At 35.5% G+C, this 22,676-nt stretch overlaps 1 protein-coding gene across 2 annotated transcripts in view; it reads left to right on the forward strand.

Annotated features, from left to right (window-relative positions):
• Positions 1–22,676, forward strand: part of PARP8 (poly(ADP-ribose) polymerase family member 8) — a 194,175-nt gene that overhangs the window by 83,851 nt on the left and 87,648 nt on the right. For both annotated transcript variants that reach the window (XM_008066783.2, XM_021716967.1), the window contains exon 4: positions 20,934–20,971. In XM_008066783.2, the coding sequence (XP_008064974.1) occupies positions 20,934–20,971 (38 nt within the window). The remainder of the gene's footprint in view (positions 1–20,933; positions 20,972–22,676) is intronic.

Here is a 22,676-nt window from a genome sequence, read left to right on the forward strand (position 1 = left end):
GATCATATGTATTAACTGAAAAATACTTAATGATGTGATGAGACAAGTCAAAGATCTTCACTGATGTAGAAAAGGCAACTTATCGGCTCATTTTTATCAGGACTGACTGAGAATTACATATTTTTTGGTCATAAATTTACTTAGATATGTGACAATTTTTTATTCCAGTTTTACGGTACACATATTAATGTGTAGCAGTTGAAAATTTTTCCTCTTCTATAGTGAGTATCTCATTCACTAAGCCAAATGAAATTATACTGCTCTTGTACTGCTTTGGGACTCTGAACTAAGTAAGAATAATTTTCAACAGTGTCATCTTATTGTTATAGGAACTCTGTTTGGTTAAATAATCGATTTGCAAAAATAATGCCAAATATAGTTACACTTGTTTCATTTTACAAAAGTTACTTTGGTAAGGAAACAATATACAGGGTAAACAACCTTTTCTTCACATTTGGCTGTTAATACATTTCAGAATTGGTTTAAATTGATTGATTTCTCACTTAGACCATAAGTTACTAAATATGCTCTACAAATTCATTTAAACAATTGTAGAAATGATAAAAGATAATGAAAGACATCTGGACCAAAGAAGACCTAAGTTCTGGACCCAGTGCTGTGTTACTAAGGCAAATTGATAAACCTCTCTGGACCTTAATTTTCTTGCCTTTAAAGTGAAAGGTACAGATAGATGGCTTATTGTAGACTGTAATTCTATGAGTATTATGGGAATAAATTTTATTTCTCTTTGCAGTTAAGAAAGCTTAGTCTTTTTGAAATATTTCTTTTCAGTTATGTATGAATATCTCTTTCAGGCATCTTCCATCTATCTCTTCCAAATTAGCTGTCTCAGATGTTTTTCCTTCTCTTACTTACTGATAAATTTGGGCTCATTTTTGACATTGATGCCAACTTCAGTATCCTCCTTGTCACCTTGCAGATTTTAAACATAAAAATATTTTAAAAAGGGGAAAAAAGTATAATTAAGACTATGAAGCTTGGCCTTGAAACATTTCCTGTCTTTTATTAAATGCCTAGTACCTAAACAGAATTTATTTTAGAATTCAGAATGAGAGAAAAAGGGAGCTGGATGTGTTTGAGACTGCACGGATAGTCAGATAAACATTTTAAGTGGTTTTCTAAAATGATCACATTAGCTGAAGTATTAAAAAGTTTTTGCTTATATAGGGCAAGCACTTGGTATATTTCCTCTTCTAAAATGCAAATAGATCTGAAAAAAATATGAGATTTAGAGCCCTCGGTACAGACTGTAGAAGTATTTTAACAGGATTTTGTTTTGTCTAAGTTTTATCAATTTTTTTCTTTGTTAGTCTATGTAATTTTATGAATGTCAAACCAATTATCATTTATTGAAAAAAGCCAATGTGACACAACTGAGTCTGTGTCCTGATTATGAGCCAGAATTTAAGTTGATGAAATATTTATTCAAAGCCAAAAGTTATTTAGGCATTTTTGTTATACATTAGATGATTTCCTTTGAAAAATAATTTTATACTTTTTTGAGTATTGATATGTTCTTTTGTTAGTAATATCAAAGGTAAAATTTAGAAGATGAAGAAATAACTGCATAAACCTAGGCATATTGGTCAGAAGACAAGAAAACAACGAATAAGGTGTACTACCTAGTGGAGTTTGGCTCACATGGGGCAATAACTTTACTTTGTTGACTGTGCATTCAGGAATATTTTGAGTAACAAAGATCTTGTCACAAAGTAATCAGAAATTTATTGTTATAGCAAAGTTCAGTGTGAAAAAAATTACAGAAGACCAAGTGACTCACAGAAAGGTGTAAGAAAACCTGGCTCTGCTACTGGTTCCACATGGAAATGAATGAGTCTCTTTAAATTTATGTCTGTTCATCTGTAAAATGAGCGGTGTGCACTGGGTGATTTCTGACTTCTGTTCCAATGTAACAGTTCTCATATATACATTTTTCCCCCCATTTCCAAAACCTTTTATCCTTTGGCTGGCCTTTAGAGAGTGAAATCAAAACAGAAGTCTCTCCATTTTGAATTTCTTTCTTCAATTGAATCCTCTTTGACTCTCCTGTCCAAAAGAATGCATATGTTGATCTGTTGGACTTCAGTCAAATGAAAATGTAAAATAGGAAATTCATAGCAGTATGCATTTGCTTCTACAGGTCTGGCTCATCTGAATCTGGAAAGTCTGATAGAGTTCTTAAAGTTATTTATATGCTAAAGAAGAAAGATGAGCTTGTTGTACCCTGAATAAAGGTTCACTAGACAGTTTTTTGTTATTCCAATTGTAAGGATATATTCATATTAGTCTTAGTGTGATGGGAAATGTTTGTTATCCCCTTTAGATATTTTCATTTTTCTGGATGCAGTTGCTGAGAGAGCATAAGGTATGGGACTCAATGCTTACATATATATTTATAGCTTTCTTACTATACTCAGTTATGCATTTAATTACAGAACTTGGCCTCATGTGTAATCTTTGTAGATATTAAAAATTGAAATATATAGGTTGGATATAATTCCTTATCCATGATTTCTGAATCTTAAAAGGTCTGAAAATTGAAATAAAATTATTTTATAAATTTGATCCAAATGTATTTAGTGGTAAACTGGTCTGAACTGATATGATGTAATACATAGGTTGCTACAAGCCACATAGTAAGAATGTTCGCATATCTCCCCGAAGATGTATTGTTGTTTTTAATGATAAGATTTCTCACTGAGAGTTTTGTGTGAAATGTGTACTCTGTTACCTTTCTAAAATATGAAAATTTCTATATTTTGAAATATTAGGCCACCAAGGTTTCAGATCAGAGACTGATTATAATCAGATAAGCAGGTAAGATAATGATGATTTTTATCATCATTAGTTTTCTCAGAGGATTAGCATGTGCTCATGAGAACATTGGTTTCTTACTCATTGTTGCTGGTAGTAGAAATGCAGTACAATAAGCAGTAAATTAGCAATTGCTTCTACGAGATTGGAATTAGAATCTGGAAAAATGAGCTGCGTAACAATACGAGGGAGAATCTTAACAAGCACAAAACATTTAACAGTGTTATCCATAGAAATTAGTACATATTACTTGTAATTTTTGAAGCTAGTTTTCTGTTTAAGTTATAAATGCAAAGGAATGTTTTGCATAGGTTTGCTAAAAATGGTTAAAAAGAATTCTGAATAGAAATAGTAGATATGCAGACTTATATTTGCATAAAAATCTAATTAAAGCACTGCTTTGGAAACATTCAGTATTTCGTTGAGTAATTTGGCTTTAAGAACAAAGTAGTAAAAGTTGTTACTTTAATGATAAATGCAGATGACATACAATAGATTTGCCTCAGCAGATTGTATCGTTTTTAGCTATGGGAAATGAAACTGAGTAATTTTCACATGACAAAAATGCTTTTTAATTTCTGATCTGTGGTCATAAGTGACTGATTCAAAATGGACATTATTTGCTCTTGACATAGCATGTGGTATCATGGGAATCTCTGGACAACTTGACTTTTTAAAATAATTAAAAATTCAAATCGTTAGTATTGAAAAATATTTTCCTTAAAAATTCTTTTTTTCATGAATTCTCGATGAAGTCTTTTTTTAACGCTTCTAAATTATTTCTTGATTGACTGACTTTAACTAAATATTCTTAAATCATAAGAAGTCAGTTTTTTTTTTATTGAGAAAGCAGGATTTATTGAGAGGACAGAAAAGCTCTCAGAGCAGGAGGAGACCCAAGGGGGTTGCCTGAAGCCAGTTTTTGAAAAATTATGTCAAGCTATACATAACAGTATTTATGTCAAAATTTCAATCAAACTATACTCAGAGATAGAAATAGTGGTTGTTGAATAATTTAGAATCTAGCTCATCAATTATTGACTCACAATCTCACAATTTGTTGTGTCCAGATGGGCAATTTGTCAGTATCTGTGGTTGAATCCAATGTTTTTATCATTATATCCAATCTCTTCTTATCATGTGAGACTTCATTTTAATGTTCAGCATTATTACTTATTTTCCTCTCAAGTCAGATTACCTTACAATTTCCTACAGATCTGACTCCACACTTGTTCATCTTTCCCTTAAATTTATAGTACTCACCATTTTCTGGTGAGTTCTCAAATTCTGCAACCTTCCCTCCAAAAACCTTCCTTAAGTGACTCTCTTTGGTAGAGCATTTCCTTACTTTTCTCATACGCTCAACCATTACTGGTAACTTTAGTGCTGAGGAAGATGAATTTAAGTGACACACTTTGCTATGAAAGATACCTTTGGAAGCATTCAGAAAGTCTTGATGGAGCCTATGACTTAATGATGTTAAATACAAGAATGTTAAAAGACTAAAGGGATAGGGGAGCGGGGAGAATGGGGATAACTGTGTGCAATGGATGCAGGGATTTATAGAAAGAAAAAAGAACTGATACAAACAAAGGCTTTCAACTCTGAACTCTAGCTTCCTTTTTAATGGAAGTTTTATTTCAGTTCTCATTTGAATGTTCATCTTGTCAATTGGTATATGTGAAGTCCATAAGATCTTATCAAGGATCTATTTTGGGGGTAGGGACGGCAGTTGGGAAATCTTATGAAGGAAATTTCATCTTTATCCTTTCTATCATGGTTCACTAGCCTTCTTAAGAAAAAGGGGAGAAGGAAAAAGAAAGACTTGTGCAATGGTGTACAAGTAGAGTGTTCTGTTCTTCACTTGCTTTGGGCTGTCACTGGAGGATTAAATCATGATCAGCTTAGTTAGTCTTTCATGATAACAAAGGGCAGTATGTAGGTGAATGTTTTGCTGAACACCTCATAATCATTTCAAACAAATTAACTAGTCAGTGATGTGTTTACTGTTTATGGAAAATTGAGTCTCTTCCTATTTTATGTTGTTAGAACTAGATAATTCTCATCTAGATTCCCTATGTTCCTAAGATGGCTAATATATATTTTCTATCTCAGATTGATTGACCAAATGCTCTCTCTTGTTCCCAGCTTTTCCCTTCATTCTGTACTCTTGAGAAATTTCTTCATTGAATTATCCAGAGCTAGAGGTATATTTATTTTTAGAAATAGAGAAGTGACTTTTCATGGGTGTTGGAGTTTTCCCATTTTCTTCAGTGAATTCATAGTGCCAAAATCAAGGATGCCAAGACACAGATTTACTCTTTAACTATGCATTGCCTGGGAAGGGAAGCTGAGACTGTGGGGCATTTATACCCACCTTAAAATTCAAACTATAATAAACAAGATACAGAGTCGAGTGTAAGACAAACCTGTATTCTAGAGCCTTAGTATCATTAGTATCACCATTATTTATTACTGTAGTAAAAATTCATCATGGAAAAAGTATGTAGTGACTGGAAGAACATTTTTATAAGCCAGATTGATGATTGCTTCCCTCACGAGGCAGTACTGTTTTAATAGGATTCTGGTGTATTTTTACTTGGCTCCTGGGTAGCCACCTGAACAAAATATGTTCTGAGATTTTTTTTAAACGTATGTGCATGGCCTACAAATATTGACATTTCAAGACTTTGAAATGCCCTTTGCTGTTTATTCAGATTTTATAATCAATGTTGCAAATATCAAGTGTAATTTCATGATTTTGAGCATGTTGAATTATAGATGAATGCACTCGAACCCTTTGCACATAATGTATAAACAGACAATGTGACTCCTTTGTTCTCATTTCACATTATGCAGTACAATCAAATTTCATTACAGTGATCTGTTTTGTGCAGACACATCATAGGCCAAATTATATCCCTCACAATATTATATATGTTAAAAATCTGTTTCCATGAGTGAAAGACAAGTGTTGCTCATTTATCCTAAAATCAGACTTACTAATGGACTTAAGTTAATTTGATTTAGGTTGTTTGTCTTTGATAAGATTTATAATACAATTTTTTAAAGAGTCATTCAGTGTACACAGCAAGGGAACTATACATATATATTCTGAACAACTCTCAGGACACAACCTGCATATATATTGAGCATCTGGGACACAACAGTGAATAATTACATAGAGTAATAGATCTAATGGGGGGGAAGCATTAGTCTGATATTCATACAGATTACAACTATGAAAAGTTTTAGGAGGGCTTAGTATAGGGACCTATCAAGGGAATATAACCTTGTCTGGGTCAGGTTGGACAGTTTTGTCTATAAACTGAGAGGAAGGGCTTAAGAAGGTAATTGTAAGTGAATACCTGAAGGATGAGTAGGATTAAACCAGGAGATCTAGAGCAGATTTCCTCATTTTATTAGTAACTATGACTCTCATTTGAACCATGGAACATATTTTTTATAGTAAATCTAGTAGTTTCTTCTATACATATATTTGATTACTATTATTAAGATTTATTCTCAGAACATTAGAAGGAAAAGCAAGGCAAACATCAGCAATAACAGCAATCAATGAACAAAGAAACCTTCTCTTGGAAAGCATATCCCACAAAAAAGCTCTATGCTATTATAAATTCATATAGAGAGTGACTTGTGACACATTGATATATATCCTTAGAGACAAATTTCTGTGCATCTGTATGCATTTGTATATGTATTGCTCTGAACAGAAATGGAATGGTAGCCTCATTAGATGGCTTTTACATTTTAAAAAAATGGCTATAGTGTCTTTGTAATGGACATACTATTATTAAACCCATACCTGTTTGTGAACATTTTAGTTACCGCTAGCTTTTCTGAACCCAGAAGTATTTTAAGCAAATTCTACTGTGTGTATTAAGTTGGCAATCAGTTCAGCATCTAAATTAATCTGAGATAAGGACACATTCATTTGTGGATTTCATAGCTTTTTCTTATCTTTGCATACTGAAGATAATTCACGAGAACTGGAGTATAGACATTTTACTTACTGAGATATGTATACTCTTAGCAGACAACATTCATTTGTAATGTCATGAACAGGAATCACTTCATTGTTACCAGTTTTTTTTTTTTTTTTTATAACTTATACCCTGCATTCCAGTGGAAAAATACCCCAGATTTTTTTTTGCCTATGTTCAGGGTTTTTACAGTTTTTACTTAGAATCTCCTTTCTGTGATCATAAATAATTTCCAAAGGTAATTTTTCATCCAGAAAAAAAAGGTGCAGCGAGAGTGTTCATTACCCATGTAGGCCTTCTGGAGTTCACAAATCTAGAATTATGAACTATTGAGCAACTTCTGAGCAAAGTGATAGAATTAAATTTTCTCCCAAAATTTTCATAAGAAATCATGGATTTGACTTTTAAAAACCTCTATTATTTGTTTTTCTTTGTCTAGAAAAATAAAATCAAGAAACTACCAGATTTCACCTTTAGTACTTATCTATATAATTGAGGCTCCCAAAATTTGCTAAGTTTCCTTCTGTGACTAAAAGTGACCTTCCTCACTACCTCTAAGTCTGAGGACTATCAGCCATGTACTAGGCCAGTGTTCATAGGAGGAGTGTTCATAGGCATTAATTCCACATATAAAATCATTCCTTGTTCTTTATAGTTGCTTGTCATTCCTGATTGAATGAAAATCATTTTCAAATATGATACCCCAGAGATAGCCTTGCTTGCACAATAGTTTTACCCAGTAATATACTGGTAATAAAGGAGGATGCATTCTTATGGAAACTATGACAATAACTATATTGCCAATAAAAGTAAAAGCACTAAGAGTTTGTGAATTCTGCAAAGATCAGCAAGAATCACATGCTGTTTTAAAATGTGTCATTTTATTTATAAAGGCAGTGCCCACAAAGTTCAGAGTTAAATATAGCTTAAAAAGAAAAATAAGTGACTTCCTCATATATCTATCAGAAGATAGAATATTAAAACAGCATCAACAGTATCTAAACAAGTAGTCACAATTGGATGCCCATCCCTAGTTAATTCAATTTTATATAATTCTTATTTCATTGGATCTTGGTCAATAGTATGCCTTGTGATTCCACACAAAAAAAATCTACATATTACTGTTCAGTTTAGACATACTTTCAAAATTGGTATTGTAATTGTAACTGTCTTGTAAGACTGCCACCTTTCTTTTCTTTTCTTTTCTTTTTTAAGTTGGACTCTCACTCTATCGCCCAGACTGGAGTGCAGTGGCTGCTCCTGGCCACCGCAGCCTTGACCCGCTGGGCTCCGGCGATCCTTCCACCTCAGCCTTCCCAGTAGCCGGAATTACAGGCATGCACTACCACACCCGGCTGATTTTTTATTTTATTTTATTGTAGAGATGAGGTCTCGCTGCCCAGGCGGGTCTCGAACCTGCAGGCTCAGGCAGTCCACTCACCTCAGCCTCCCAAAGGCGCGGGATTATAGGCTGAGCCACCGAGCCCAGCTGACTGCCACCTTTCCTTTGGTAAAATCATACACATGACTGTCTTAGATTTTTGTAACTGAGGCTTTTAGTTGCATATTTATTGGTTTAAGAATGAGTTACATTTGCTAATTAAATACTTGCTAATCAATTAACTGTGTAATCAAAATGTGTCAGATTTAAGTACAGTACCTTATTTTCAAATAATTATACTTTCCACAATCTTGTGAGAACAAAACATTTTTCAATAGCTTAATGAAAGGCTAATTGATTTTAGTAAGCACTTAGAAATACAATCCTGGAGTCTAAAAACATTACCACTCCCGCTTGGTTGATGTGCTTCCGAAAGGCTATAGTCCAACAAGAAACAAACAAGAAAAACACTGGTAGATGGGACTATGACTTTCCAAATCCAATTTTACATACATATTGAATTTAAACAAAGTAATGAATGAATTAGTGCCTGTGAAGGACTTAAATAGCATGTAACCACTAGGGGGAAAAAGTTAAATTTTTGGCAAATAGAAAAATAATAAAATCTGTTTAGTTGCGTTTGTTCTTGTGTAATGTGTAAATATCTCATTTATTGCAGTTGTTTTTAGGTCACGGATTTTATGAACTTTATGAATATTACATGAAACTCTAAATAAATTACTAGTACATATGCTTTACATTAAAATAGTTAGGCAGAAATCACAAAATAAAATCAAGGCTATATGTTTACATTTAGTTTTCAATGTAGATATCTTGTAGATATTTCAAGCACTTTAATAGGTCTGCATAAAATTGGGATTATTTCAATTGTAAGATGCAAAAATATTTTATGTTGACTTAAGCTTAACTTACATTTGATCATGTAGTACAAAATTACTGGTAAAGAGATTTATGTTTAGCTTGGTCAGGTTTGTGCTTCTGTCTCTGAATTTTTAAAGCTCAACCTGTTTCTGTGTCAAGCACATTCTTAGACGAGCTTCTTCATGGGTGTGAAAAGGCTTCTAGCAGAAACTAGGGCTCTTTGCCTCCTCATTCACATCTAGGAGGACTTCCTACAGCCACTGAAGAAAAATCTCAAGCTGTGCTCTGAATCGACTATCCTGGACTCACTATTGAGACCAGAGTGCCTGATGCACAGGCTGTTTACCTCTTATTTCCTACTATTAGGAGGGAGCTGGTTATTCTAGTTGACTTATCTGTGGAAGCACAGCCCATTTCTCCTACCTGAGAGAAGAGATTCTCCTTATGAGAAACCGATGACTTCTAAGTGAAGCAGAGAGGGAGGGAATGGAATGGAATTGAGGGGGCCTGGAATGGAATGTGGATGTTCATTACAGATTTCTTTTGTTTGTATTCATTCTTTATTTTTCTGAGAGGTGGGAGGGAATTGAGAAATCACTTTATTGATCATATCCTCTCAGTTCACAAAGCTACTTGCTTCCACATATCATATTCCTTGTAATTCTCTTGACAATGCTAGGAACTAGATATTGTCTATTCAAATGAACAGAAGGGAGTTAGCCAATTTAATTTTCTCAGGTTTACACAGGTAGTAAAGGCTTCTAGAAGTCAATTCAGATTCGTCATATTCGAAAATCTGTTTTCTTTCTCCTATACTCTTCATATTTGCAACTTCATGTTTGTGAGGATGGTTATTCAGAGTTGAAAGATCAAAGATTTTATACATACTTTATTTAAGTATTTAAGTATTTATGTATTTATTTATTTGTTTGTTTGTTTATTTATGAGTTAGAGTTTCATTGTCGCCCAGACTGGTGTGGAGTGCAGTGATGTGCCCCGACTTGCTGGGCTCAGGTAATCCTTCCACCTCAGCCCTCCAAGTAGCTGGAACTACAGGTGTGCTCCATCACACTTGGCTAATTTTTTGATTTATTGTAGAGTAGAGGTCTCACCAACGTGCCTAGGCTGGTCTCGAACCCTGGTCTCAGGCAATCCTCTCACCTCAGCGTCCCAAAGTGCTGGGATTACAGGTGGGAGCCACTGCTTCCTGTTTAGGGTTTCTATATTTTATCAATCATTCCACAAATATTTATAGCATTCCTACTATATACTAGGTAGGATGGTAGGTGCTAGAGAGACGATGAAAAAACAGTTGCCTTCTATTCTCCTGGGTTTATGGGGGAAAGCAAATGTTAAGATGACATGCAAATGGGCATATAATTGCAGGCTCTATAGGAATATCTGACCAAGCCTGGGAAGCGCCATCAGAACATTTTTTTTCTCAGAAGTGACATTTGAGTTGAGATCTAAAAGATGAAATAAAAGGAGTAGTAGGAGGGAGGGAGAGAGAGAATTCCAGACAGAGGGAACATGACATGTTCAAGAACTGGAGTCATTTTTTTTTAAGAGTATAGAGTAGACGCAGAGCAGTGGTATAAGACCATCATGAGACAAGTAGATAGATCCTGCAGGGAGGGGCCTCAGGTGCTATTAAGAATCATGCTTGATATTCCACAAGAAATTATCTTATAAATTACTGTTTATTTACCTTAAATATTTGAGAAAGTTGCTGAGATAGGATCATACTGTCTGCTGCAGTTATCTCTCTGAATATGTATAATGTTTTCTTAAAACATGTTCTCTTGCCTCAACAAAGCCTTACTTTGGCTATAAAATGACTCAATTATATTCAATTTTTCAGCGTTGGTATGCTATATATATCATTTATAGCAGCTTTAAACTTTTTATAACCATTTATAACTTGAACTTAGATGTAAAACAATGAAAGTAAAGGCATCTACATGTTAGTGAATATTTATCAAAAGACTATAGTTGCAAAGTGTGCAGAGAAAAAAAAGCCCAGACATTAACCTTTGGGGAAGAAATATGGAAATAGTATTTATATAATGAATGGAGTTGTCAGTGTTTGTTGGCTTGGCATGCTCTAATAAATATTTATATTTTATCAGAATTATATTTGTGTTCTTTTATTCTTGGCTATGATCAAAGAAAGAGGGAGAAGCAGAACATTATCTAAGTATACTGTTGGCTGTTGCATGGAATTATGGTAGCATAAAATTTTTTTCTCACTTTTTTAATACCATAAATAAAGCATGCATTAGTGTTACTAAATCAAAGTCAGACTTAGTTCTTTCAACTTCCTCCTTGTTGAGAAAATAGCTTACTTAGAAGTGGAAACTTTTGACCTATGGTGTAATATTGAAGCATGGAAGTTGCTGAATTGACCACTTGCTTAAAAATCAAACAAATAAAAAATCATTACTTTTGATCCTCTGACTTCATTACTGAAAGTTTAATAACTTTAAAAAATTATCAAAGTAGCTTTTGGAAATAGGAACATATTATTGAGAAACATGTAATTGTTGAATATGCATCTTCATCCTTTCATCTTTTAAAGGGGTAATAATTTTTTTCATGGGTAAGAAAGATGTTCTTTCTAGAACAAGAACTTAATGCTTTTGTCTTCATGTTGAATTACTGTGAAGAAGGGCAGGGGCAGATTTTGTGTGCTTACAGTAATTCATATACGTCTATTTTTAACACTTTGGCTTTTAAAAAATTTCTTGCTTAAATACTGCTATCATTAATTTCTTTCTGGCTACATTTTTTTCCCACTAACATAATTATATGTTTTTGATAGATTTCAAACTGTGGAATTGTTAGATTAAATTAATCGAACAAAGTCCCAAATGGAGTATGCATTTAGGGGTTCTAAAAAGCAAGTAGATGTATTATTAGACTTAGAGAAAAGGGCAGACATTTCCTTCTTCCTGGCGGGAAGAATGAGGTTGTAGGTGGTGGTTGGTGGTAGACAAAATTTAGGAAATTCCTTGAAAGAGTAACCATTTGATAGTCTCTGTAATCCTGCACTTTGGGAGGTTGAGGTGAGTGGATTGCTTGAGCCCGCGGGTCCGAGACCCCCCTGGGCAACTTGGTGAGACCTCATCTTTACAATAAATCAAAAAATTAGCTGGGCGTGGTAGCGCACGCCTGTAGTTCCAGTTACTTGGAAGGCTGAGGTGGAAGGATCACCAGAGCCCAGCAGGTCGAGGCTGTCCAGTCTGGGTGACAGAGTGAGACTCCAAACTCAGAAAACAACAACAACAACAAAAAAACGAAAAGAAAAGTTGTGAATATTTGAAAAAGCAACTGAAAAGAAAAAGTAAAGAAATCTATGAGGGGTGAGTTCTGGGATTACCAAGCAAAGCTGTTATTACTAGGTGGTGTTGAGGATTACATGTCTGAAGGGCACTAGGCCCCTTAGTTTTATTGTCTTTAATAGCAACATTCACAGCCCAGGTCTAGGAGCTGAGAATGCCAGATATGACATGATCTATGGTTTGGAGCAGTAGTGTTAGGCAGAGGCTGTCAATGAAGGAAGTGAAGATGCTACCGAGAACAGTTAGGAATCTACTGTAAAGACAAAAATGAAGCCCACAGGGACCGGTAAAGACACAAAGAGTGAATGCATGGTTTTAGTATGCCAGAAGTAGGAGTAAAGGAATGAAAGCTGTAAAATGATAACATTGTGATTAGAAAGTCAGATGTGGGGGTTTGAGATTTTAGAAAGGGAGCAGTTTCACTCCAAATCAAAGTCCAAGGTATAGTAGCCATCTGGTGGTTTGGTGAGCTAGAGGTAAGGGAAACGAGACTGTGGAATTATGTGCAACTCCATGTTGGTCCATATAGATCATGTGTGAGGGTTTTTGGTAAAGAATAAAACCAAAATTGGAAGTCCCTAATCTGGGATAAAATTACATAGGGATTGTAGTTTATAGCGTGCTGTAGCTGGTTAACCCGGATCATTGGAAAATGTTTTGGAAGATGAACATGATTATGTAAATGAAGGTAAATGTTTGGAAGTTGAATGGCATCCAAACAGCAAATATGAGCTTCCTGCAGGTTCAGAATTGCCTGCTATCTTGAGAGATTAGAGTTGGATCTGGAGGTAGATAGTGGGACAGTGTCTCTTACACCCTGCAACACTGAAGAGTGAGGAAGACAGAACTGTAAGTGTTGATGTGGCTTTTCTTCTGGAAAGCTCCAGTGTGTCTGGAGGTGCAGTGTAGGGTTCATATGTTCTCAAGTTTCAGCTGCTGACTTGCACATGAACAAAGAAAATTGAGACATATAACCTCCTTAGCTAGGGTGGAAGATTGACTGCCATTAACTAAAATTTTTTGTTAGATTCTTTTTACTTTTTCTCATGTAAATGCTTAAAGTCTAATCTACCCAGGAGGGATAAGAAATATAAGGATATAGTTCATTGGAAAAATAGTTTTTAAATTTTGGAAGGCAAGATAAAAATATATTATTGCTCAATAAAATATTCATTTTTGCTTACTCTATCAAAACTTCCTGGTGAAGTTGAAAATGTATGAACTGAGGACCCAGGAATTTCGCATTACAGATGGAAGTCACATTTTGAGTCCTGCTTATAAAATATGAGTCAGTACATTGGAAAGGTCTTCTAAGTCTAAAACTCTTTCATCTTCAAGTCTAACTTCCAGTCTCTATTGTGTAAAAATGTATGTCCTCTACTACTCTTAAAATATGTTTTTTTAGATCTGTGAACTTGGGAACTAGGACCAAACTTGATCCATTCTTAGCTCATTACAGACATTTCTGAAGGAAAAGGATGGTAATGGAGTGAGTGGTAAGTGTAGATACAAGAAATACCTCATGAATGATTTCAATTATAGCAGTAAACAAATATATCATCAACATGCAAGATTAGGTATTGGACACCTGAGGACTGCTCTGGAAATTTCTTCAGGAGCTGTTGGCTATTGAGAGATGTCTTTGGTCAGGCCACATGCTTTCAGAGGAGTAAGACTGAAAGTAATCACTTGTGAAAAATTATTGAGGTATAAAATATAAATAATATATAAGTTCTAGTTTCAGACTTGTGATTTTTAGAATCTTTCACCATGCTGTGCGTATAGTACATACTCAACATATATTTGACTGACCTAAGTTTCCCTGGCAAAATACCTCCATGTGATTAACTGTAATTTAGCATATTCCACAATTCTGAAGGGATTATTTTTTTTTCTGGATAGGAATTCAGAGCTCCAGGTTTTTCTTTCTTCTCATGTTTACTTTCACTTCTCTACAGTATTATTTTCCTGCTTTATGGTATTTATTATGGACAGCACATACTAACCATTCTTTTAAATCTACTTAAGCCTTGCTCTTTGCACTTTTTTTGGCACTACCTATTAGATCATTTAGCTTAATCATCCATGTCTGCTTGTACTAGATTGTTTCCCTTAGAACTCTGTAAGCCACAAAGTGAAACTGATTAGGATTTTACAGTCCTGGTGATTTTCCTTCTGGTCTTCTACCAAGAAAATGCTGTAGCACAAGGCACTGATGAATCATTTTGCAGGGCTTCTGCGTTCTATTTGAAAAATTAGGTATGATCATAAACATGGGAATGTCTCCTAATATCATAAAGACAACACAGCCATAAAAGAAAATCATCAGTGTTGGCTTTGGTCTCTGATAAATGTAATATATTGTATTTTTTAAGCAAATTGAGTTCCCCAGAGAACATTCATTCATGGTAATTTCACTTCTGTAAATTGTAATTGCTTATACTGGAAGCTGACTAAAATTACTCGGCACCTGCTGCTATGTGTCTGGTGTTGTCCTGGGGTCCTTACACCTGTTAAGCCATTAAGTCATCACAGCAGGCTCTAAGGAAGCTACAGATTCTCCCATTTTATTAAAAAAAAAAAGATTGAGTCTGACTGTATTAAACTAACTTTTCTTGTACCACTCGGCTAGTAGCCCTCAAAGCTAGAATTGGACTCTTTGTCTGAATTGAACAACAAGAGGCTGTCTAACTGGAGATAGACAAAGGAATGAATTAAGGCCTCATTTTGGGTTTAGACATTGATTTGGATGAAAAATGAAGCCAACTGCTGTTGGTTGAGATAGTAGGCTGTTGGGAATTCATTCAGCTCAGTACTGAGTATAATCTCTGGCAAAGTGCCAGGCTTTTGTCACACAGTACTGCCAAATCGGAAGGGGCTCCTTGATCATCAATTTTATTTCTATATAGTACAGTTTCACTATGCAAGGGAGTGAGTCGTGGGAAAATAAATTCTTATAGGGTCATAGTGTATAGTTACCCCAGCTTATCTGAGGCATGGATATTTTGTCTTGCAATGCTCGGCATTGATTTAGGGCCATGATTCCCAGAGCTGGGCTCTTGGCTGGGGCCCAACATCCACCATTTGTTCCTGCCTTCTCATTCCCATTAATACCTTCCCACTGATATTTGCTCATATTTTACTATGATGATAGCTTCTTAATCTGGTCTCTTTGTTCTTTAATCTATCCTAAATATTGCCCATTGAATTAATTTTTCAAAATACCAATTCTACCTTAAAATACTATTATGCATCATGCTCTAATTCCATTTATGTATAATTGTTGAAATGACAAAATTATAGAGATGGAGGATTGATTAGTGTCTGCTTGGGCTGAGTGATCTGTATTTTGATTTGTGGTAGTGGGTTCGTGATGTATACGTGATAGAATGACATAGAACTGTGTATAGACATTGCACAAATGCCAGTTTCCTGGGTTTGGTATTCTACTATTAGGTACATAATTGACTTTTTTGTTTTTGTTTTTGTTTTTGTTTTGAGTTGGAGTCTCACGGTTGCCCAGACTGGAGTGCAGTGGCTGCTCCCGGCCACCACAGCCTTGACCTGCTGGGCTCCGGCGATCCTTCTGCCTCAACCTTCCGAGTAGCTGGAATTACAGGTGCGCGCTACCATGCCCAGCTAATTTTTTGATTTATTGTAGAGATGAAGTCTCACCTGCCCAGGCGGGTCTCAAACCCGTGGGCTCAGGCAATCCACTCACCTCAGCCTCCCAAAGGCATGGGATTACAGGCTGAGCCACCAAGCCCAGCTAGGTACATAATTGTATGCAGTAGGGGACACTGGCTGATACACATGAGACCTCTGTACAGTCTTTGTTACTTCATGTGAATCTATATTATTTAAAAAGTGATAACAGTACCACACTGCTTTAAAATGTTCACGTTCCTTTGTCTGTCATATTCATTATTGTTTCATATTCTCTTGCTTCCTCTGAATTAATCACCCAGAGATATCTCCTCTGATATTTTTCTACTTAAACCTTACTTGGCAGTAACACAATTTTTGGCTTATATCAGGTTACCAAGAAATTGCTTCTTGAATTAAAAATTGAACAATAGTCCGGGTGTGGTGACTCATGATTGTAATCTTTATGTTTAGAGAAGTGAAGGTGGGAGGTTAGCTTGGGGCCAGAAGTTTGAGACCAGCCTGAACAATACAGGGATACAAATGATCAGCTGTGCAAGGTGGTGTCTGCCTGTAATCCTAACTACTTGGGAGACTGAGGGGAGGACTATTCGAGCCCCTGGAGTTCAAGGCTATAGTGAGCTCTGATTGTGCCATTGCACTCTAGCCTTGGTGACAGACCAAGACTGTTTCTGAAAAACAAATATCAAGCCGGACTCGGTGGCTCACCCTGTAATCCCACGCCTTTGGGAGGCTGGGGTGAGTGGATTGCCTGAGCCCGTGGGTTCGAGACCCACCTGGGCAGGGAGACCTCATCTCTATAATAAATCAAAAAAATCAGCCGGGCGTGGTAGTGCGTGCCTGTAATTCCGGCTACTTGGAAGGCTGAGGCGGAAGGATCGCCGGAGCCCAGCAGGTCGAGGCTGCGGTGGCCGGGAGTGGCCACTGCATTCCAGTCTGGGCGACAGAGTGAGACTCCAACTCTATAAAAACCAAAAAAACCCCAAAAAACAAATATCAAACAAAAAGATCCTGAACAATTGAATATGCTTTATGAAATAACAGTATATCAATACTTGATCTCATTACTAACCATCCTTCTTTTCTGCTCATCTACTTATTCCGCCTTTTATTTTTTTTCCTTTTGTCTCTGCCTAATCTCTTTCCAAGGACTGAGCAGTACACCAGAGATTTTACTGGTAGAGTCTTGGGGACTTGACCTTTGTGGAAAAGTTGCATTACTTTGTGGCCACCATAGCAAAGACTTAAGTCCAGTCACAAATTCTAAAAGTCAGGCACTTTTCAAGGACTTAAGATTCAGTGTTGTAAGGGCGAGTTTTGCTAGGAAAACCAGGGTAAGACCTTTGGTGAGCCATGTTCATCCATCCATGTATTCAAATTTATTGAGATTTGTGTTATATATAACTCAGTGTATAGTATATCTTGATATTGTGCAATCATAGTGTTCTTTGAAAATCAGTTTTAGATCTTCTGTGTCTTTAGTTGTTTCTTTTTTTTATTGATTCTGTTAATTACTCAATCTGTGATTGCAGAGTTGTTTATTTTTGCTGTAATTCTGTCAGGTTTTCGTTTATATACATATTTTTAAGCTTTGTTATTAGGTGCATACACATTTATCATTATGCCCTCTTCCTGATAAACTGATCCTTTTATCAATATGAATGATATTTATCTTTATATCCTTTCTTTAGTCCTCACAAGCTTTCTAATTGGTGTCTCTTTTCTACCCTTTAAATCTGTATGTATCTTTGTAGTTAATGGCTCTCTATTTTGTTTTGTTTTTTTAGTTGAAGTCTCTCACTCTGTCTCCTAGGCTGAAATGCAGTGGCATGCTTACAGCCACTGCAGCCTCGACCTGCCGGGCCCAGGCGATCCTTCTGTCTCAGCCTTCCAAGAAGCTGGCACTACATGCCACCATGCCCAGCTAATTTTCTGATTTATTGTAGAAGTGAGGTCTTGCCAAGTTTTCCAGGCTGGTCTCGAACCTGTGGGCTCAGGCAGTTCTCTTACCTCAGCTTCCCAAAGTGCTAGGATTATAGGTATTAATGGCTCTCTTAAAGATAGAATGGATCTTGCTTTTTTATCCATTCTGGTAATCTTTTCCTTTTATTCAGTGTGTTTCATCCATTAACATTTAATTCAGCTATTGATTGATATGGTTGGATTCGGGCTCTCCATTTACTTTTTGTTATATATTTGTTCCTTCTGATTTTTGTCCCATCACTCCTTTCCTACCTTCTTTCGGATTAGATGTTCCAAATTGGTTTTTGGAATTTCATTGTAATTTATCTATTGGCACGTGTGTGTATATATATGTGTACTTGTGCATATGTGCCTGCTCTAGGGATATTTCCCTAACTTTTATTAGAGTTATTACTTAGATTTAATGTACCATTTCACATAATATGTAAGGACTTTGCAACTATATATGGCCATTTTATCCCTGCCTGTCATTATGCTATAATTACATGTATTTATTTACATATGTGCTGAATTCCACGATAAAGTGCTTTAATTTAGCTGGGTGTGGTGGCTAACCTGTAATCCCAGCACTTTAGGAGGCAGAGGTGAGAGGATTGCCTGAGCCCAGGGGTTCAGCCTGGGCAACTTGGTGAGACCTCATCTCTACATAAATCAAACTTGGTGAGACCTCATCTCTACAAAAAATTAGCTGGGCATGGTGACATGCGGCCTGTAGTTCCAACTACTTGAAAAACTGAGCCAGAAGTATTGCTTGAGCCCAGCAGGTTGAGGCTGTGGGGATCGTGAGTGTGCCACTGCCTGGGCAAAAGAGTGAGACTCCAATTCAGAAAAAAAAAGTGCTATAATTTTTACATTAAGACAAAATAGTGTTTTATGTTTACAGTTTCCAATACTTCTCATTCCTTTTGAATATTTAACTTCTCATCTGATACTATTCAGTCAAGAGAACTTTGTTTAGAAGTTTTTATACTTAAGGTCTGCTGGGGACAGATTTTGACAATTTTTATCTGAAAGTTTAAACAAATTTTAATTTTGCCTTAATTTTTGATAAATACGTGGGCTCTGTATAGAATTCTGGGTTGACAGTTACCTTCTCTCCCCAAAAGTCAACGCTGATTTTTATCAGTTTCCTTATATATAATGTGTCATTTTATTTCCTCTGACTTCTTTTAAAATGTTTTTCTTATATTTGATTTTTAGCAGTTTGACTGTGTACTTGGGTGTAATTTGCTTTGTACTTACCTGTTTCAGGTTTTCTGACCTTCTTCAATCTGCACGTGTGTGCCTTTCACCAAAATTGGGAAATTTTCAGCTCTTGATTTTTTTCTGTATTATTCTTTTTATTTTTGGTCTTCTGAAACTCTAATTATACAAATGTTTGCCCTTTTGCCCCCAGTGTCCTAGCATCCCCGCTAGTCTGCTTTTATTTGTCTCTTTCTTGTTCAGATTGGTTTTTCCTCTATATTCTTAAGCATACTTATAACTATTTTAACATCATGGTGGGCTAATCCCAACACTTAGGTCTTTTCTCTTGAAAATTGGTTATATTTTCCTATTTGTACACATCTTTGTGAGTGATACTTTGTACAGATTGTCTTCTGTATGTTCCTTCAAAGAGAATTGATTTTTTTGTTTGTTTGTTTTAACAAGCAGACAATTTGACTGAACTCAAACTAAATTTTAACTTTTCTGTGGCAGGAGGCCGCTTCACTGATCGAGTCAAGTAGCTAATAATGAATACATGTGCTGTGTGCCATGTACTAAAATAAGTGACTATACTACAAATATAAAAAGACAGAGACCCTAACCTCAAGAGACTTGTTATCTAATCAATAGAGACAGAAAAGTGAACAGAAAAGTGAACAAATAAGTATGTTGAAGTTTCATGTGTCATGTAAAATAAGCACATAGAGGCAGTGGCATTACTAAGGAAGGAATTGTTATTAAAATGCAATTCAAATTATTTTTGAAGTAACTGCATTTTTCTGAAAAGGTAGTTTGTTTATATATGTTTGTGTGTGATGAAAGATTGATGAAGAATAACTATTAGTTATACTTTCATTATATGTTGTTAATTCTTTTTTTATAAAGGACTTTTTTTGAAACTACAGCATGTGGTGGGGAAACAATGCTAAAAATAAATATTTAAATTTTTGAGTGTCATACTAAATAAGAGGAATACTTTTTTGGGAAGAAAATATGATTTGATAAGATCTAAGCAAAGAAAACAAATAATATAGATTAGGCATTATCACATGTTGCTGAAACAAGAAATACCTGTATATATACTAAAAGAATTGTTGGGAGAAATATATATTTCAAAACTGTTTTAGAAAGACTCATTTAGACTAATGGAAAGTGTATCTTAAAAATCTGTAAGTTAGCCAGGCTCGGTGGCTCAGCCTGTAATCCTGCGCTTTGGGAGGCTGAGGTGAGTGGATTGCCTGAGCCCGTGGGTTCGAGACCCACCTGGGCAACTTGGTGAGACCTCATCTCTACAATAAATCAAAAAAAATTTAGCCGGGCATGGTAGCGTGCGCCTGTAGTTCCGGCTACTTGGAAGGCTGAGGCGGAAGGATCGCGGGAGCACAGGAGGTCGAGGCTCCCGGTCACTGCACTCCAGTCTGGTTGAAAGTGAGACTCCAACTCAAAAAAAAAAAAAATCTGTAAGTTTTCTATGTCAAATATAAAAGAGATTTTCTAAACCGTTTTAGATATTATCTGTTTTTACTTGTTTCTGTATAAATGAATGGGTAATGTTTTTTGTTTTGTTTTGTTTTGTGAAAGCCTGTCTATTTTAGCAGTAACTCAAGACTTTTTTTTCTTTTCTTGTTTTAACAGTGTATCCTACTCAGTCCATGTATCTGAAGATTACCCAGGTATGCTTTTCTTCTTATTACAAATATTCATATCATGACTGCTTTTTTCCTCCCCTTCTGGCAGTATAAAATTATACAAGTGTATCTAGGAGGGGTGAAGCATTGGCAGAAGTCTTAAAACTACAGAAGATTCCATTGATTGCCTATGAACTACATGTCTTCCTCTGAGACACGATCCAGAATCAAAGTAATTTTACAATGAAAAGTTATTTACGTGAGTCCTATGATGGCTCCAGCCTGCATATTTATATCATTACAGTTAAAATGAAGATTCTCTAAACTGGTCTACTTGTTAGTTTTGGAACATCATTTGGCCTTTGATAACGCAAAAGTTATAGCCGCACTTGTTTTAAGTCACTCTCCAAGACAGAATGTGTGTGTGTATATATGTACACACATATTTTTTAGTATGTTAAAAATAATCAGTTCATACTTTGGTATGAAAATAATGTAAAATTTTTTTTAGCTTTTATTTATTTGTGTATTTATTTTGAGTCAGAGTCTCACTTTGTCAGTGGCATACTGACAGCTACCGCAGCCTGGACTTCCTGGGCTTAGGCGATCCTTCCAACCTCAACATTTCAAGTAGATGGAACTACAGGTGCGTGCCACCACGCCTGGCTAACTTGTGGATTTTCTGTAGAGACAGAGTCTCGACAAGTTGCTCAGCCTGATCTTGAATCCCTGGGCTCAGGCAATCCTCTCACCTCCACCTATAGCATCTAAATTAAGTATTTTCTGTCAGTTTGCATTAAGCATTTAATCTTTTTTTCAGGATGTTAAATTTGGAGATAATTTCTTATCATAACCTTTCTTTCATTATTTTGCTATGCTCTTCATATGTCTTAAGCAGAGTATTCTATAAATTATTATGGTTTTATAATGGGGGTTATTATTAAATATATGCCTATTTTTAGTAGTAAGATAAAAAGTGTTCTAGGCGAACTTTCTTGGAAGAACCAAGACAAGAAATGTTTATAAGAACAATACTATTTGTGGGTGGTTATGCAATCAGCCCTCTTTTATCATGGTATAGTATGTTTTTTGATGCTGAATGTTTGCTAAGTATGTTAGGAAAATAAAAGCCCCACTATTTATTGTAAGTATTATTGTTTTTCTCATCTGAGAAAGGTCATAGAGATGTCAGCCATGAGACGTGCAGGACTTTAAGTCAAGGTGATAGAAATAATGCCACAAATCAAAGCCCAAGCTGAAGATACTAAGTGTAGCACAGGATATGATAGATGTCAAGTGGACCAAATGATTAGCTCCCTCTTCTGGCCAAGAGGTATTACTGTGGGCTTTTTCTCACTTTACGTGAGCTCTACTTGAAAGTACCAATGTACAAAAATGGAAATTTTGAAAGAAAAGATTAGTTACTATTTGTTTTTGCTGAATTTCTCTTCTTCGAGCAGGTTTGTAATTAATTTCCAGTATATTTTATTTCAAGAAGAAAGGGATTGCAAATATATTATATTTGATCTATTTGATGGAGGTAGTTTAATTATTATTCTGCAATAAAAACACAACGATGGAAGAGGGATATGAGTACGTTCTGGTTTAAATGGTTCAGCAGAATTTTGAATTGGTTGATGCAACCAGTACACATTGTAAAGCACACAGTTATATCAAGTATTTCTACCTACATAATTTCATTTTATTCTAAACGCCAATCTATATGAAAGGCAGAGCAGGAGTGATTATG

The sequence above is a fragment of the Carlito syrichta genome, unplaced genomic scaffold (genome assembly GCF_000164805.1).
Source record: "Carlito syrichta isolate Samal-C Ts95f unplaced genomic scaffold, Tarsius_syrichta-2.0.1 Scaffold309106, whole genome shotgun sequence".
Taxonomy (NCBI): Eukaryota; Metazoa; Chordata; class Mammalia; order Primates; family Tarsiidae; genus Carlito; species Carlito syrichta.